This window comes from Phacochoerus africanus, chromosome 10 (genome assembly GCF_016906955.1).
Source record: "Phacochoerus africanus isolate WHEZ1 chromosome 10, ROS_Pafr_v1, whole genome shotgun sequence".
Classification (NCBI taxonomy): Eukaryota; Metazoa; Chordata; class Mammalia; order Artiodactyla; family Suidae; genus Phacochoerus; species Phacochoerus africanus.
In genome coordinates this window covers 55,765,195-55,782,623 of record NC_062553.1, presented here as the reverse complement: position 1 = coordinate 55,782,623, position 17,429 = coordinate 55,765,195, and the positions used below count along the sequence as shown (strand labels likewise).

General features: G+C 49.2%; 1 protein-coding gene across 1 annotated transcript; it reads left to right on the top strand.

Annotated features, from left to right (window-relative positions):
* The first annotated feature begins 8,817 nt into the window (after positions 1 to 8,817).
* SPINK2 (serine peptidase inhibitor Kazal type 2) lies at positions 8,818 to 15,399 on the top strand. The gene is made up of 4 exons (XM_047798774.1): positions 8,818 to 8,952; positions 9,754 to 9,797; positions 14,215 to 14,324; positions 15,177 to 15,399. Exons 1-4 carry the CDS (start codon positions 8,895 to 8,897, stop codon positions 15,220 to 15,222), a joined length of 258 nt encoding a protein of 85 aa, XP_047654730.1. The 5' UTR covers positions 8,818 to 8,894; the 3' UTR covers positions 15,223 to 15,399.
* The last annotated feature ends 2,030 nt before the right edge of the window (positions 15,400 to 17,429 follow it).

Below are 17,429 nucleotides of genomic sequence, written 5' to 3'. Positions count from 1 at the left end.
CATACAACAAATACTAATATACATAAAAGAAGAAATTGATGGGAATACAATAATAGGAAGAGACTTTAACACCCCACTCAAAACAATAGACAGATCCTCTAGAAAGAAAATCAGTAAGGCAACAGAGATCCTAAATGACATAACAGAACAGTTAGCCTTAACTGATATTTTCAGGATATTACATCCCCCCCCCAAAACACAGAATATGCATTCTTTTCAAGTGCACATGGAACATTCTCTAGGATTGCTGCATACTGGAAGACAAAACTAACTTCAATATATTTCAGAGTATAGAAATTATTTCAAGCATCTTCTCTGACTGCAATGGCAGGAAACTAGAAATCAATCACGGGAAATGAAATGAGAAAAAACTGACTACATGAAGACTAAACAACATGCTACTAAAAAACCAATGTGTTAATGTGGAAATCAAAAAGGAAATTAAAAAATACCTTGAGACAAATGACAATGAAAACAACCATTCAAAATCTGTGAGATGCTGCAAAAGCAGTCCTTAGAGGGATATTCATACCAATACAGCCCTTCCTTAAAAAAGAAGAAAAATCTAGGCGTTCCCATTGTGGCTCAATGGGTTACAAACCTGACTAGTATCCATTAGTATGTAGGTTTGAGCCATGGCCCCACTCAGTGGGTTGGGCATCCTGCGTTGCTGTGAGCTGTGGTGTAGGTTGCAGATGTGGCTTGGATTCCATATTGCTGTGGCTGTGGCATATGTAGGCTGGCAGCTGCAGCTCCTATTCGAACCCTGGCTGGGAACTTCTATATGCTACAGGTGCAGCCCTAAAAAGCCAAGAAGAGTAGAAGGAAGAAAAATCTCAAAACAAAAGCCTAACTTACCACTCAAAAGAATTAGAAAATAAAGAACAAACAAAACCTGAAGTCAGCAGAGGGAAGGAAATCATAAAGATCAGAGAGGAAATCAATGAAATAGAGATGAGAAAAATATTAATAAAACCAAGAGCTGGTTCTTTGAGGATTTCCCGTTGCAGCACAGTGGAAACGAATCCGACTAGGAACCATGAGGTTTCAGGCCGCACTCAGTGGGTTAAGGATCTGGTACTTCTGTAAGCTGTGGTGTAGGTTGCAGATGTAGCTTGGATCTGGCATTGCTGTGGCTATGGTGCAGGCCAGCAGCTGTAACTCCAATTCAACCCCTAGCCTGGGAACCTCCATATGTCATGAGTGCAGCCCTAAAAAGAAACAACAAAAAAAAAACAACTAACATTTACTGAGGCTTATTTGTCAGGACTGTGGGAGGCATGGAGCCCACACATGTGATGAGCTTTAATCCTCACATCAGCACCGCAAGGAAGGTAGTGTGATCCCAGGTTTATGGGTGGGGACCCTTTGTCTCCAGGAGGAGAGCTCACCTGAGGGCCCAAGCTGTGGCTGAGGTGTGTCTGGCCCTGAAGCCTACACTCTAGACCAGAGAACCAATGCTATCCAAGTGCTAATGTCCAGAACCTGTGAATGTCACCTCATATGGTGACAGGGACTTTGCAAATGTGACTACAGAGAAGGTTGGGAAAGGCAGAGATTATTCTGGATCATCCCTGTGGGCCCTGGACGTGTCCTCACCAGAAGGAAGCAGAAGGGGATATGGCTCTAAAGAGCCCGTAGGACATCTGAGGATGTAAGCGGGGGCTGTAGTGCCTTGAGGAAGGAGTCGGCAGCAAGGAAGGCAGGCAGCCTCCAGAAAGCAGAGTCAGCTACTCCTCTCAGCCCCGCCCTGCCTTAGCTCAGCCCCACTGATCTCAGCCTTGTGGCTTCCAGAAGTGGAAGAGAATAGTTGGGGTTTGCTTTAAGCCAATTAGGCAGGTCATCAGTTAGAGCAGCATAGGAGAGCATCAGTCACCAACTCTGAGGGGCCTCACTGCAGGGGTCATGGCCCTAGAGCAGGGCCTGCAGGCAGTTCTGCCTCCCTCCACCCGCCCCCACCCCAATCAGTCACCTGACAAATCATGTCCCTTCATTCATGGAGTTCCTGGTGCCACTTCTCGTCAAGGCACTATTATACTCCTGGGCTTCTAAAGAGCAGTAAGCAAGACCCAAATGCCATCTCAGGGCTTGCATTCCAATGACAGAGAGACCAGATACAGACACACACACACACACACACACACACACACACACACACACACACACACACACACGAAGAAGTCAACACTCTGAAGTGGTCATTTGCTGAGCGCAGGCCTTGGTCATCTCACCTGGGGAAACTCGCCGGCTTCTAGCCACTCCTCATGGAAGGAACCCTTCCCTGAGTCCTCTGGGCTAGATCCTGTCTGAGGCACTGTCACCCTTGCGGTCCCCACACCCCAGCCAGAGCATCCGGTCCCCTACAGAGCAGTTTCTGTCTGAGGGACAGAGGCCACCTCCCTAGCATGGCTGAGAAGCTCCTTGGTGCTTGGAGCCTGCTCTGCACCCCAGCCTGGCCCTGCCTGACCTTCCTGCTGCTGGGAACTGGGTGGAGACCCTCTCCAGGCCCTTGCCTATCCAGTGGCCTGCCTGGGAGGCCCTCCCCAGTCCTTTTGCAGGAAGCCTTTCCAGGACCCCCCCCCAGTCTGGGTGGTTACCCATCATCCGTGGGGCACATCCCAAATGGGGCACCTGCCACCAGGGACCTGCTGCCATGTTGTCACGCCCATGATCTTGGGGACAGCCACCCATTTTATACATCCTGGACCTGGGAGGCACCTCACAAAACCCCAGGCAGGCCGTGAGTCTTCGTACACATTTTCTGAATTAGCCAGTGTGAGGGTGGACAGTTTACAAAAGAACCACAGGGTGACGAGAAAGGAGGCGTCCTGGAGGCTCGGGGTGCCTGCAGGAGAATGCGGAAACCTCAGACTCGTTTCACAGAGGGCCAGGCTCGGCAAGGTCTTTACAGGCCGCCCTGCCAGGAGCAGGTGTTTGGAGATGCAGGTGAGTGGGAGGTGGGGAGGAGGACAAGGGGAGGCAGCTCAGTGTAGGCCATGCAGTGGCTTCAGGCAAGAAAGCCTCAAGGAAATGCAAAGCTTTTGAAAAGCACCTGGGAGGTGAATGGGCCTTAACTGTGAAGGTGTCTACTGGACAGGTGGTTACAGCAGGTAGAAGGTCATTCTTCAGAGAAGGCACCATCTCTGCCTGAGGGAACGCTCCTCCCTGAAGGAAAGAACTGGGATGGCCCTTCCTTTAACGGGAAGATTTGAGAGAAGGACCCAGGGACGGAGCCCGCTGAGAAGGGCTGCCCCTGGGCTAGGAAGCCAAGCTGTTAGGGAAGGTCTCCAAAGAGCTCCAGGACTGTTGCTCGGGCAGGGCCTCGCCAATTCTGGGGTGGGGGAGGGGTGAGCATCTTCAAGAGGCCAGCTTCAAAATATTTGCGTAAGAATGAAACACAATGGGCATGAGTTATACAAAAGCCCAGGTGGGCTGTTTTCCAGGCAGAATTGGAGGATTGACTTTTAACACTCAGGGCAGCTGAAGGGCCTCTTGAGCTCATTCAGAAGATGGGCTAGGCAGGTTTGATCATCTGTAGGCCAAGAGGCGTTAAGGGTGAACTTTCTCCTTGACTCTCAGACGAGGTCTCCTCTCCAGCTCTGGCCCTGACACCCTATTTGGGCCACGCCCCCACGTGCTGCCCTCCACCGCCAGGTGCCATCAAAGGTAGATCCAAGGGGTCAGGGTTTTTGTTTGTTTTGGTCTGTGACTGTATCCTGATGCCAATGCCTCCCTCTCTGTTGTAACCTCGTCACCAAGGCCACCTCACTCAACACTTCCTCAAGGACTTGGAGCTGTTACCAAGGTCACTGCAGAGGGTGCTGCATGTGAAGTTGTTTGTGAACCTCCAGCCCGATGATGGCTCTTTGGTTGTGGAGAATGTTGGCAGCACCACGCAGTCCGATAAGCCCAGAACCAGCTCAGCATCAAGCGCTAAGAGCCCAGAGTCAGCACCAGGGACATGGACGGCTTGATGGCTAGGGGAGCTTACATGTCTGAAGCCGGGTTCTGGAGCAACACCCCACCACATGCAGCCACCATGGCGAGGCCTCTGCTTCCAGGAGGAGGCAGCTGTTGCCAGTTACAGGGAGAAGTGACCTCACGTTGGCCTCGGGGAACCAGGAAAACCAGCAAAGGGACACCCCTCACTGATTCCGTTAGTCATCCCAGCTGACATAGGAAGCTGGTCCAGCAGGGGGTGAACAGAGAGCAAGAAGGCGACCTATAAGAAATAAAGAATGTGCTAAGGGATGTGTGAGGGAAGCTGAGGACTGGGCACCTCTTTCCTGACTGGGCCTCCAGGGGAAAAGCCTGCTCACCACTCACCCAGGCCAACGCTGGGGCCTCATGAGTGAAGAGACACATGGTGCTCCTGGGACTCAAGAAGGCGAGATCCTCAAAGCTCAAGGCTGGGTCCTCTCACCTGAGGTTCCGGAAGCTGCTCCTGACTCAGGAGGGAAGCTGCTCATGCTCTGGGCAGCTCCTCCCCACGCCGCACCCACTTGTCCCCCGCCCCCTCACACATCACACTCTCAGCTCACACCCCCAAACCCAACTGCACAGGTGGCCGGAACCCATCCTGTCCCCACCTCCCTTTCTCTTGGGGCCCCTGACACCAGCCTTAGCTTCTCTTTTTCTGTCTTTCCAGGAAAAAGGGGAATGACCAGATCCACTCTTGTCCCCAACACTGTGACACCTGCTCTAGGCTGCCACTTCTTCGGGAAACTGCCCTGGCTGCGTCACCAGCAGCCTCGTCCTGAGACACCAGCTGGGCCCTGCTCGGTCTCTTCCCAGATGTTGCTGCTCATCAGCTTGCCTGGACAGGCTTCCATCCACGCTCACCAGCGACACACCGTATGCTTCTGCCAGGACCTTCTCCAGCCACCCTCTGCTGCTCACGGCCCAGCCTCCTAGTGGTCCCCTATGCAGGTGAGCTAGGGGCTCTCATGCCTACCCCCGTCTAGAACCACACTCCTTTAGAACAGGCTGCACCTGTGCTAGCAGCATCGCTTCACTGAGGGCATGATGGAGACGCAGAGTCTTGGGTCCCACCCTGGACGTCCCGCTGCAGAATCTGCTCCGTTATTATGACCCCGGAGTGAACCACCCCCATATCACATTTAGGATGTGCTGTGTGTAGCAGCACTGACCTCAGGCAGGTGAGCTGACATTTCTAGTAGCCACACTCAAAAAAGGGAAAATGATGAAGTTCATTGTCATCACAGAGTTCATGGAACTCAATCAATACAAACACTCATAATTTCAGTGTGTAACTCATGTAAAAACCACTGAAATATCAGAGTTCCCGCTGTGGCTCAGTGGTTAACAAATCCCACTAGGAACCATGAGGTTGTGGGTTCGATCCCTGGCCTTGCTCATTGGGTTAAGGATCTGGCGTTGCTGTGAGCTGTGGTGTAGGTTGCAGATGCGGCTCGGATCCCAGCGTTGCTGTGGCTCTGGAGTAGGCCGGCGGCTACAGCTCCGATTCGACCCCTAGCCTGGGAACCTCCATATGCCGTGGGAGCGGCCCTAGAAAAGGCAAAAAGACCAAAAAAAAAAATCATGGAATTATCTTGTTCTGTCAGAAGCTGTTGAAATTCAGTAAGTGCAATGATATTAAGGATTTCTAAAAAGTTAAATGGGAATAACAACGCCTGCCTCATAGGTTACTGTGAAGGTAAAAGGACAGCCCTGTGAAAGCCTTCAAATGAGGTTGAAGTACTGTCAAATGAGGCACTCGTGAAAAATGTCAGCTCATGTCCACTAGAGGGCAGAAGACACCACCAGATACAGCCGAGCTCACTGACCCACTGAGGGAGAAGCAGCCAGGCCAGTGGTAGGGGTCACTCACCAGGCCTGGTCCCACTGCTGGGGTTAGACTGAAATCTGCTGGAGGGCGGATCTTTTTTCTTTTATCTTTTTCTAGGGCTGCACCCATGGCATATGGAGGTTCCCAGGCTAGGGGTCTAATCGGAGCTGCAACCTCTGGCCTACACCAGAGCCACAGCAAGGCCAGATCAGAACCGCATCTGCAACCTACACCACACATCACGGTAATGCCCACTGAGTGATGCTAGGGATCAAACCTGCAACCTCATGGTTCCTAGTCAGATTTGTCAACCACTGAGCCACGATGGGAACTCCTGGAGGGCGTATCTTATTTCAAATGAGTGAACTACCTGCTTGGCCTGAGAAATCTTCATGTGATGTAGATTAGACTAGACCCTGCCAGAATCTGGGGGTGTGTCAGGGATTAATGCTCTTAATGCCCCAGGGTTCTGACCTCTGACCTCTATTCTTTTTCCCTGGGCTGTGGGCCATGATTTTCAATACCACTGATCTGTGGATGACTTATGCATTTACAGCTCCAGCTCCAGCTCCAAGTGCATAACTCTATCTGCCTGGTCCACATGTGCACTGGGATGTCTAAGAGGCATCTCCCAAATGCTCATCACAAAAATGGCATCACCAGAGTTCCCATTGGAATGAACCTGATTAGCATCCATGAGGACAAAGGTTGGATCCCTGGCCTCGCTCAGTGGGTTAAGGCTCCGGTGTTCCGGTGGTGGGGGTCACAGATGTGTCTTGGATCTGGCATCGCTGTGGCTGTGGTGTAGGCCGGCAGATGTAGCTCCGATTCGACTCGACCCCTAGCCTGGGAACCTCCATATGCTGAGGGTGTGGCCCTAAAAAGACAAAAGAAAAAAAAGTATGTGTGTGTGTGTATATATATATATGTATGTATATGTGTATATATGTATGTATGTATATATATGTATATATATGTGTATATATATGTATATATGTGTGTGTGTATATATGTATATATATAATAAAAAAGAAATGGCATCAGCACACATCCAGCTGTTCAGGACAAAATCCTGGGGCGTATCTTTGGTTTCTCTCTCTCACTCCAGTTCGTTCCACCTCCAAAATAAATTCTGAATCTGACCACTTCTCACCAAGCCCCTGTGTCCCACTAATTCAAGGTGCCATTGTCCTTCACCTGGATAACTGAAAAAGCCACCCCATTTGTCTCCCTGCCTCCACTCTTACCCGTCCCCTCCATTCTTCATCCAATCTCTTAAAACCTAACTCAGATGAGAGGCTCGTCCTTGCTCAGAATCCCCCACTGTCTTCCCTCTGCAATGGGAACAAACCCTGACCCTTGCCACGGCCTCCACCACCACTTGGCCTCGTGGTTCCCTCCCCTCCCTTCCTTTCTTCATCTTTTTGTTTTGTTTTGTTTTGTTTTTTGTCTTTTTGCCATTTCTTGGGCTGCTCCTGCGGCATATGGAGGTTCCCAGGCTAGGGGTCGAATCGGAGCTATAGCCACTGGCCTACGCCAGAGCCACAGCAGCGCGGGATCCGAGCCGAGTCTGCGACCTACACCACAGCTCACGGCAACGCCGGATCCTTAACCCACTGAGCAAGGGCAGGGATCGAACCCACAACCTCATGGTTCCTAGTCGGATTCGTTAACCACTGCGCCACCACAGGAACTCCCCCTTCTTCATCTTGAGGTGTGCTCATGCTTCTCCGGGAGCTTGAGCATCATCCCCAAGGCCTTGCCAGGGTTCCTTCTCACCCTTCAGCTTTCTGCTCTAAAAGACCTTTCCTGACTTCCCAGTGGAGGTTTCCCCCTGCCCCTGCTACTCTCTAGCACTTAATTTTATTTTTTAAAAAGTTTAAAAATTTTAAATTTATTTTTAATTTTTTGGTATGTGGAAGTCCCTGGACCAGGGACTGAACCCATGCCATAGCCACGACCCAAGCCACTGCAGTGATCTGAGCCACTGCAGTAACAAGTCCAGGTCCTTAACCCACTGCACCACAAGGGAACTCCTCTAGCACTTAATTTTATTACTTTTTTGGGGGGGCTGCACCTGCAGCATATTAAGTTCCTAGGCTAGGGGACTGATCCAGAGCTACAGCCGCTGGCCTGTGCCACAACCACAGCAATACCAGATCCCAGCCATGTCTGTGACCTATGCCACAGCTCAGGGCCACTCTGGATCTTTAACCCACTGACCGGAGATCAAACCCGCATCCTCATGGACTGGATACCAGTCGGATTCACTTCCACTGCGCCAGGAGGGGAACTCCCCTCTAACACTTAGTTCTAGAAATTATTGTAGTCACCCGTTTGGAGGTCCCTGTGTCACCCCATCTCCAACATCTACACTACAAATCTCTTTTTTTTTGTCTCCTCATCTTTCCTAGGGCCACACCAGAGCACCCGCAGCATATGGAGGTTCCCAGGCTAGGGGTCAAATTGGAGCTGTTGCTGCTGGCCTAGCCACAGCCACAGCAACCTGGGATCCAGGCTGTCTGCGAAGGACACCACAGCTCAGTGGGATTCTTAACCCACTGAGCGAGGCCATGGATTGAATCCACAACCTCATGGTTCCTAGTCTGATTTGTTAACCACTGAGGCAGGACAGGAACTCCCACACTACAAAGCTTCTTGAGAGCAAGGACCTCCTTTGTTGAGTTAGCCCCCAAACAGCTCTAGGACAGAGAAGATGCTAAAGAAATGGGCTGGGTGACAGAGCCCGCAGGGTCACCCAGGGCTCTTACAAGGGTCTCGTTTGCCGCAGGGAGAGAAGGCCCCCTTAATCATTTACCCCATCCTCGGCCTGGGGAGGAGATGGGGTCTGGCAACCTCCCCCTTCCCTCCCTTCCTCCTCCTCCCTCCCCCTCCCTTCCTCCTCCTCCCTCCTCCTCCCTCCCCTCTCAACCCATCCTTTCCTGCCCCTCCCTCCTCCTACTTGTGCGCGCTCTTCCTCCTCCCCCCTCACCCGCCCCATCCCATCCTGTCTCCTGGGGGGAGGGCGCCGTAACTCGTGTCGCGTGACACTGGAGCGCGGGGAGGCCGGCCGCGCGGGGGAAGGATGGCGCCGGCAGCCCTGCGCTGGGTACTGTTGCTCCTGGTCTGGTGGGACTCAGCAGGTAACGCTCACCAGTCGGCTTGGTCCACGGAGGACCCACCCGGGAGTCACCGAGAGGGGGGTCACTTGGCCGCCCCTCCCGGACCGACCCGGGCGTCTCCCCCCCGCCCCCCCGCGCGCACCTGCACCCGTTACTGGCAGTTCCCACCACCCTAAGGTTGTCTGGGGTCATGGACTTGGGGGTGGCCTTTGGGGGGACAGCCACCCCCTTTAGTTCACGCCTGGGCTTCCTTCCCAGCACCTTCTTAGTGACACCTGTGGTCGCTCTTTCTCCCTTAAAGCGAATGTTTTGGAGCCCAAGGTGAGGCGCTGGGGTTTGGGGTGCCCAGGCCCTGCAAAACCTCGGCAGGAGACGCCCAGCATCAGGCACTGCTAATGCCAAGCCCGCCGGGCACACTGGATTCATGAGCCGGTGCAGCCGGACTCCATGTCTCCCTCAAATGGAGTTAAAATGGCAACACCCAGTCTTAACTTGTGCCTTTACTGCCCTGAGCCGCCCAGGAAAGCCGCCCACTCCTCTGACTTGTTGGGTGGCTTCAAAGCCCTTTTTCAAGCAGTCCTACGAGGGTGTCAGTTCCTGAATGGGTACTGAGTGTTTTCTGTGTGTCTGGTGGGAGAGGTGCCAGAACACAGCCGGCTACCCTCTTTGGGGGTGGTAGGTTGGGGGGGGGGTTCAAAGGAAGGAGGCATGGGAGAGAAAGGGGGATGGGTACCTGGATAAACCACAAGCTGAAATGTAGAAAGCCCTATTAACCAGAATGAGCCTGGATGCTGCCCTTTAAAATGTCTTTCCTTCTTGCAGCCCTGTTGAATGCTCAGTTTGGTCAGCCTTCAGAATACAGAACAGTAAGTAAGAAGTCCTTCCCACTGTTTCTGCAAATACAGTGATACCCACAGCAGCCTGGGTTGGGGGCTGGGTTTCAGGGCTGACCTGCCATTTCCCAAGCAGTGGACCTGCTCCTTTAGAAACCAGATTCTCAGGCAGGCCTTTCATACAGATCACAATGTACAATTTGGTTGAAAGTAGCTCAGGCCTTAAAGGCCTCAGGGCTTTGTTTCCTTTACTGATTTGGAAGGTCCTAGGCTTAGCAGTTACACATTGTACTAGACATTGTAAATATATTATCAAATTAAATTCTGTGGATAAAGACCAACCAAATGAGAGCAAGCAAAGCCAGTTACTCCAGTGCACCCTGATGTTCACCGAAGCACTGTTCACAAGAGCCAAGATATGGAAGCACCTAGATGCCCATCAACAGAGGAATGGATAATTAAGATGTGGTACATATAGATGGAATGTTAGTCATAAAAAAGAATAAAATAATGCCATATGCAGCAACTGGGTAGACCTAGAGATTATCTCATTAAGTAAGACAAAGACAGATATTAAATGATATCACTCAGTTGTGGAATCTATCAAAATGATACAAATGAACTTATTTACCAAACAGAAATAGACTCAAATAGAAACCAAACTTATGGTTACCAAAGGGGAGAGCGAGGGAGGGGTTGAGAGAGAAATCAGGAGTTTGGTTAACATATACGTACTACTATATCTAAAAGAGTTAATCAACAAGGACCTGCTCTATAGCATGGGGAACTCTATTACTGTCTTGCAGTAATCTGTAATGGATAAGAATCTGAAAAAGGATATACACACACACATATCCAAATCACTTTGCTGTACACCTAAAAGTAATACAACATTGTAAAAACTATGTTTCACTTTTTAAAAAAGGTTAATTAAAAAAAGCTAATTGTTCAGATTTTGATGTAGTGAATGAGTCAATCTGTCACCTGCATTTTAGCAGAGATGCAAAGGCAGAGGAGGGGGAAAGCTTTATAACTGGAAAAAGGGAAGGTGTCAGGCGGGCCCTGAATGAGGCTGTAGCCCTGGGGAGGCTGTAACTAGAAGCAGGCATTTTTTGTAAATGGTTAGGAGGGCCGATTTGGCTTTCTCTGATTGGGCCCAAGGTGGAAGCATTTCAGCTGATTGTTAGAGGTCACTATTTGGCTTCCTAGATTGTCACTAGAGAGCCATCTGACTTCTGTCTAGTCTGACGTATAGCAGGTGGGCTTCCTGGGCTGGCTGTTCTACATAGTGGGTTGGTTTCCTGAGCAGCTTGCTACAGGCTGTGGGTCAGAATTCTATTTTTTTTTAGTTAATTTATTTATTTTTTGGCTTTTTAGGGCCGCACTTGTGGCATATGGAATTTCCCAAGCTGGGGTAGGGGTCAAATTGGAGCTACAGCTGCCGGCCTACACCACAGCTGGCAATGCAGCAATGCAGGATCCAAGTGACCTACACCACAGCTCATGGCAACACCAGATGCTTAACCCCCACTGAGTAAGGCCAGGGATCTGACCTGCTTCCTCATGGATACTAGTCAGGTTTGTTAACCACTAAGCCATGAAAGGAACTCCAAATCTGCTGTATTTTGAGAGTGACATAGTCTGGTTCCCTTCAACACTAAGTGCTTGGATACTGCTTACTATGTGCCAAGCACTATTCTAAAATTCCTTACATAAAATAACTCATTTAATTTTTTTTTTAGTTTTTTTATCTGCTGCACACATGGCATACGGATGTTCCTGGGCCAGAGATTGAATCCCAGCTGCAGCGGCGGCAGCACTGGATCCTTTAACCACTGCACAGGGCTAGGGATGGAAGCTGTGCCTCTGCAGTGACACCCACTGCACCACAGCAGGAACTTCTAATTTTTTTAAATTAAAGTATAATTGATTTACAATATTGTGCCAGTTTTCATTTATTTTAGTATTTTTTTTGGTCACACCCACAGCATGCAGAAGTTCCTGGGCCACGGATTAAACCTATGCCAAAGCAGCCACCTGAACCATTGCAGTGACAACACTGGATCCTAATCATGCTACACCACAAGGGAACTCCTCATGCAATTTTTTTTTTCTTTTTTAGGGATGCAGCCGCAGCATATGGAGGTTCCCAGGCCAGAGGTCCAATTGGAGGTACAGCTGCCGGCCTATACCACAGCCGGCCTACACCACAGCCATAGCAACGCAGGATCCAAGCTGAGTCTGCAACCTACACCACAGTTCACACCAATGCTGGATCCTTAACCCACTGAGCGAAGCCAGGGATCGAACCTGCAACCTCATGGTTTCTAGTCATATTTGTTTCTGCTGCGCCATGACGGGAATTCCCCTCACTTAATTTTTTATAGCATTATGAAGTAGGTACCAAAGTCATATGAAAATGGTGGCACTGTGGGTCCACCAGGTAGTCTGACTCTGACCTGATGCTCCTCACTAGGGCATCCTAGCACTGAGTCAGACTTGCCTCTTGTGGGCTGTACCCTCCTGTAGCCATGGATGACGTCTTATTTGTTACTTGGTGCCAAATCTTTAGCACTTGATGGGTGCCCAGTATTATTTTGCTCAGGTGACTAAGTGTGCCTGTGTTTGACTTCTTTCAGAAAATGTGGATAGTAACTATCAGCCACCCTCCTTGTTAAGCAAACTCACATAAAACCCTATCCTTTTTCTCTGAGCGATTCCCACAGCAGATCGATTACTCCCCGGTTGTTCATAGACTGGTCTCTTGTATAACTGCCCTCCTGTATCCCAATACAGCTTTCTTCTCTTCAGTGGAGTTACTGAGGCTCGTGTGTTCACAGCCTGTTATGCCAGTTCCCAGATTTATTTTAATTAAAAATGTAAAGACAGCACGGGCATTCTCTGGTGGCTCAATGGGTTAAGGGTCTGGTGTTGCCTGTGCTGTGGCGTGGGTCTCTGCTGTGGTCTGGGTCCTAACTCCCACCCAGAACTTCCTCATGCTGCAGGACCAGCCGAAAACATTGTAAAGACAGGGAGTTCCCATTGTGGCTCAGAGGTTCACAAGTCTGACTAGCATCCATGAGGATGCAGGTTTGATCCCTGGCCTTGCTCAGTGGGTTAAGGAACTGGCATTTGCTGTGAGCCATGGTGTAGGTCACAGACATGGCTTGGATCCTGCGTTGCTGTGGCTGTGGTGTAAGCCAGTGGCTACAGCTCCAATTTCACACCTGGCCTGGGAACCTCCATATGCCACAGGTGTGGCCCAAAAAAAAAAAAAAAGCAGTAAAGACAGCGTGAATATAAGCATAAGGAAATAAAGCAGTTTATATGAGAACTGCATCAAATGCTTTTGAAACACTTGCTAAAAGACAAGGTGCTGTTGGAATAGTTACAGATAGAACAAGTATAAATAATTGGGGAAAGAGTTTTTTTAAATTGTGTATTACCTTGCTGTGCCAGTGTCTTTATTTTTTATTTTTATTTCTTTTTGTCTTTTTGCCATTTTTTTAGGCCGCTTCTGTGGCATATGGAGGTTCCCAGGCTAGGGGTCGAATCGGAGCTGTAGCCACCAGCCTATGCCAGAGCCACAGCAACATGGGATCCGAGCCATGTCTTTGACCTATACCACAGCTCATGGCAACGCCGGATCCTTAGCCCACTGAGCAAGGCCAGGGATGGAACCCGCAACCTCATGGTTCCTAGTCGGATTCGTTAACCACTGAGCCACAACGGGAACTCCCAGATGTTCCTTTTTTATAAGGATGATAGTCACATGGGACTAGGGCCCACCCTCCTAACCTCATTTGGACTTGAGCTTTTTAACCCTATTAAACATTTTCACTTGAGGAAAGACCCTATTTCCAAATAAGATGCTGTTGAGAGGGTTAGGGCCATAACATAGTTTTCTGAATGGACGCTATTAAACCCCTGACAGTCCTGAGGTCCAATTCTGAATGGACAGCTTTCATCACTGCTGCTGTGTAAAGGCCAGTCTTTTGAAAGTGCACAAAAGGATGAGATTCCTGAGTGTGTTTGGGTGTGATTGTGTCTCTGGGGAGGGATTACAGTGGGATGTGGCCATCCTCAGCAGATGGGAGTGAAGAGCAAGTTATGAAGCTCAGGACAGGAAAGCAGGTTTGGCGGCATGTCTTTACTTTCATTTAAAAATCAGCCAGACAGCTGGTTCTCTGGTGGCTTAGTGGTTAAAAAAAAAAAAAAAAATCAGCCAGACTGAACCCTCCTGTGAGGTCCCTCTCTAACAAAGCAGGTGTCAACCCATTGCTTCAACACAGCCTCTGATTTTGCATTAGGAAAACCATTTTTTGGGGGAAAATAGGAATCTTTCTGTAGATTTTCTGGGAAATCCAGGGCAACGTGGGACTTTGCTTCCTCAGCTATGTTGTGACGACATCTCAGGCTGTTCTCCCATTTCTGTCTTCCTTTTTTCTAGCCAAGCTGTGATCAGTATAAATTACCAGGATGTCCCAGGGACTTTAGCCCCGTATGTGGCAGTGACATGGCCACTTACCCCAACGAGTGCACTCTGTGCATGAAAATCAGGTAATGTGGTTTTACAGTGTAAGACAGCCGGGTATTCCTAACTTCTCCTTTTGTATTTTGATCACCCAGGAAGTTGTCATTCTTTATTGGACATAACAATCAACTATGACACAGACGTAGTTCTGTTTTGAGACTAATATTTGAAAAGACATAGAATCATTCAGTGCATTTTCTAGATCAAAGTTAGAGAATAAGGGAGTTCACATTGTGGCTCAGTGGAAATGAATCCAACTAGCAACCAGGAGGACACAGGTTTGCTCTCTGGCCTCACTCAGCGGGTTAAGGATCCAGTGTTGCTGTGACTGTGGTGTAGGCCAGCAGCTACAGCTTGGATTTGACCCCTAGCCTGAGAACTTCCATATGCAGCAGGTGCAGACCTAAAAAGACAAAAAAAAAAAAAAAAAGATTAATTAAACATCACTCTGGAACAAATCTAATGTATAATGGATCTTTTTAATACAAATAGTGGGGCAATTTCAATACAACAGGTAATGTTTCAATACGGTGGACCTGTTGGGCAGGCCACCTCAAAATATGTCTCAATGGCATATTAGTTATTTTGAATCAAAGTTGCTTAAGAAAGAGCCAGTGCAGGCGTTACACTTTGACCCTACTCTCTGTCTCCCTGAAAAGCAGGAAATTAATCTCCTATGAAAGGTGCACCCCTGTACCTGGAGGTAGAAGGCCCCTCATCACCTAACAGGGAATTCAGAGCTGGAAAGCCTGTGTAAACAAACTTTGTATAACACACCAAAAAGAATCTCATGGATAATGGATCTTTTTGATACAAATAGCCAGACCATTTGAATGTGGTAGGTAAGGAATGAGTTTTTTCGGTTGTTCACTTTGCAGGGAAGACGGTCGCGATATTAAAGTCATCCAGAGTGGACCGTGCTGATGGAGCAGTGTACACAGAGCAGTTGGGAGAAATGCCTTTCACCAACCCTGGGTGACCCCATTTTCCCCTTTTCCTCTTTTCCTGTCTCTTTGCATGAGATTTGTTTACCCCCATTTTCTGAGAGGAGGTATGGCAGAGACTGGGTAGTGACTGATAATTAAAGCAAACAGACAAAAATCCCTGTTCCTTGACATTTGCCCTTGAGTTAAGCTTAGTGCCCAGGTGACCTCTGCATTTTGCTTCATTTGCCTGGAAGAACATCCGCATTGGATTCAAGCACTACTGTTTTCCACGGAACATCCACACTCACTCAAGCAGTCTCATGGGGCTGTTTGCCTCTGAAGCAAAGGTGCACTTCGCTCAGGGACAAGTGCAGTCATTGTTGACAGGGGAGTGTTGTTCTCCTTCCCCATTTCCCAAATCTTGAATATTTACTGTGTGTGTGACGGGTCTGGGGTCCTGCACAGGGCAAAGGATGAGGGGCACTAGCAGCCACTTTTAGCCTGAGCTGGTCAAGACCAAGATTCATGTAGGTAAAAATCTTTACAAGAGTTCACATCTCCTCTCAACACAGTTTTCCTTCAGGGTCAGGGCAGCAATGGGCCTCTTCCTTTCTCCTGGAGCAGTGGTTCCCCCCCCCGCCCGATGACCCCAGGGGCATCGGGGACCGTATCTGGAGGGCACAGCTTGGAGGGTGGGTGCTCCTGCCATCCAGCGGGTAGAAGCCGGACTGCCAAACATCCTACAGTGCACAGGGCAGCTGCCAACAACCGAGAAGCTTTCGGTCCAGGAAGTCCCTCGTGCTGAGGCTGAACCTGTCTGTCTTAGAGTTTGGTGCAACATAAAGAATAAATGGAGCCATGGGAACAGGGACCAAAGGTTGATTAGGAAGACTGTGAGTTCCAGGTAGAGGATTTTGAGTCAAGTCTGGGGCAGAAGTGCATTCTAGCACCAGGACACTGAGACGTGGGTAGGGGTAGTGGGGAGAGTAGTGAGGGGAACACGGCTTTGGGGGTTAAATGCGAACTTGAATTCTGATTCCAACGCTTACTTGAGCTTCTGTCTTCTTCTCTGGAAAGTGGGGAAATGCTCAACACAGGGCTCTGCTGGGAGGAACCTGCGCAGAGAAACCACTGGCAGTAGCTACTGTTACTTCGAGTCCCCTCTTTGAGGAAGACACTGAGGCCCACAGAGGCAAGTCAACCTGCCCAAGGTGACAGCACACAATAGAAACCGTCTGGACTAGAAGTCTGGGCTCCAAATTCCCAGAGCTCTGTTCTTACGTGGAATAGAGGCAAGGAGGTGGAAGCTGTGTAACACAAATGTGCCCCAACTACATTACGTCCTGGCTTAAAAGTTTGGTAAAAGCAGTGTATGATTTTCAGAAAATTAAAATATACACAGAAATAGGAGTTGCCTAGTTACCTAGCAGTTATAGATTGATTGTTGCCAGTGCTGTGGCACAGCCAAATATATATATACATATACATATATTTAAAAAGTTAAATTCTTGGAGTTTCTGCTGTGGTGCAACAGGATCAGCGGTGTCGCTGCAGCGCCAGGATGCAGGTTCGAGCCCTGGCCCAATGCAGTGGGTTAAAGAATCTGGCACTGTCTCACAGAACAGGTTGCAACTGCAGCTCAGATCTGATCCTTGGCCTGGGCACTCCATATGCTGCAGTGCAGCCACCAAAGGAAAAAAAAAAGTGAAATTCTTGCCCATAGTAGCCGCCAAATAACCAATACCAACGTTATGGAACACAGTCTCCTTTTTTCTCTTCTCAGTATGTGGGTGTATGTGAGATCCTGCACACTCAGAAACACCCTTGTGCTGTAAACTTGCTTTTCTCCTTGTATTTTTTATGTCAATAAATATAGTTTCTTCTTTTTGTTTATTGTTTTCGTTTTAGGACTGCACTTGCAGCATGTGGAGGTTCCCAGGCTAGGGGTCCAATCGGAGCTGTAGCTATCGGCCTACACCACAGCCACAGCAACGCAGGATCCGAGCTGAGTCTGCCACCTATGCCACAGCTCACGGCAACACCGGATCCTTAACCCAGTGAGCGAGGCCAGAGTTCAAACTTGCATCCTCATGGATGCTAGTTAGGTTCTTAACATGCTGAGCATCAAAGGGAACTCTCATTCTTTTTATTATTTATTTATTTATCTTTGTCTTTTTGTTGTTGTTGCTATTTCTTGGGCCGCTC

Excerpts from the sequence above, each read along its gene's own strand:
- SPINK2 (XM_047798774.1), top strand. The coding sequence starts at position 8,895 with ATGGCGCCGGCAGCCCTGCGCTGGGTACTGTTGCTCCTGGTCTGGTGG. Across the intron at positions 8,953-9,753 it reads GGTCTGGTGGGACTCAGCAG|CCCTGTTGAATGCTCAGTTT; the intron begins GTAACGCTCACC and ends TCCTTCTTGCAG. Across the intron at positions 9,798-14,214 it reads AGCCTTCAGAATACAGAACA|CCAAGCTGTGATCAGTATAA; the intron begins GTAAGTAAGAAG and ends CCTTTTTTCTAG.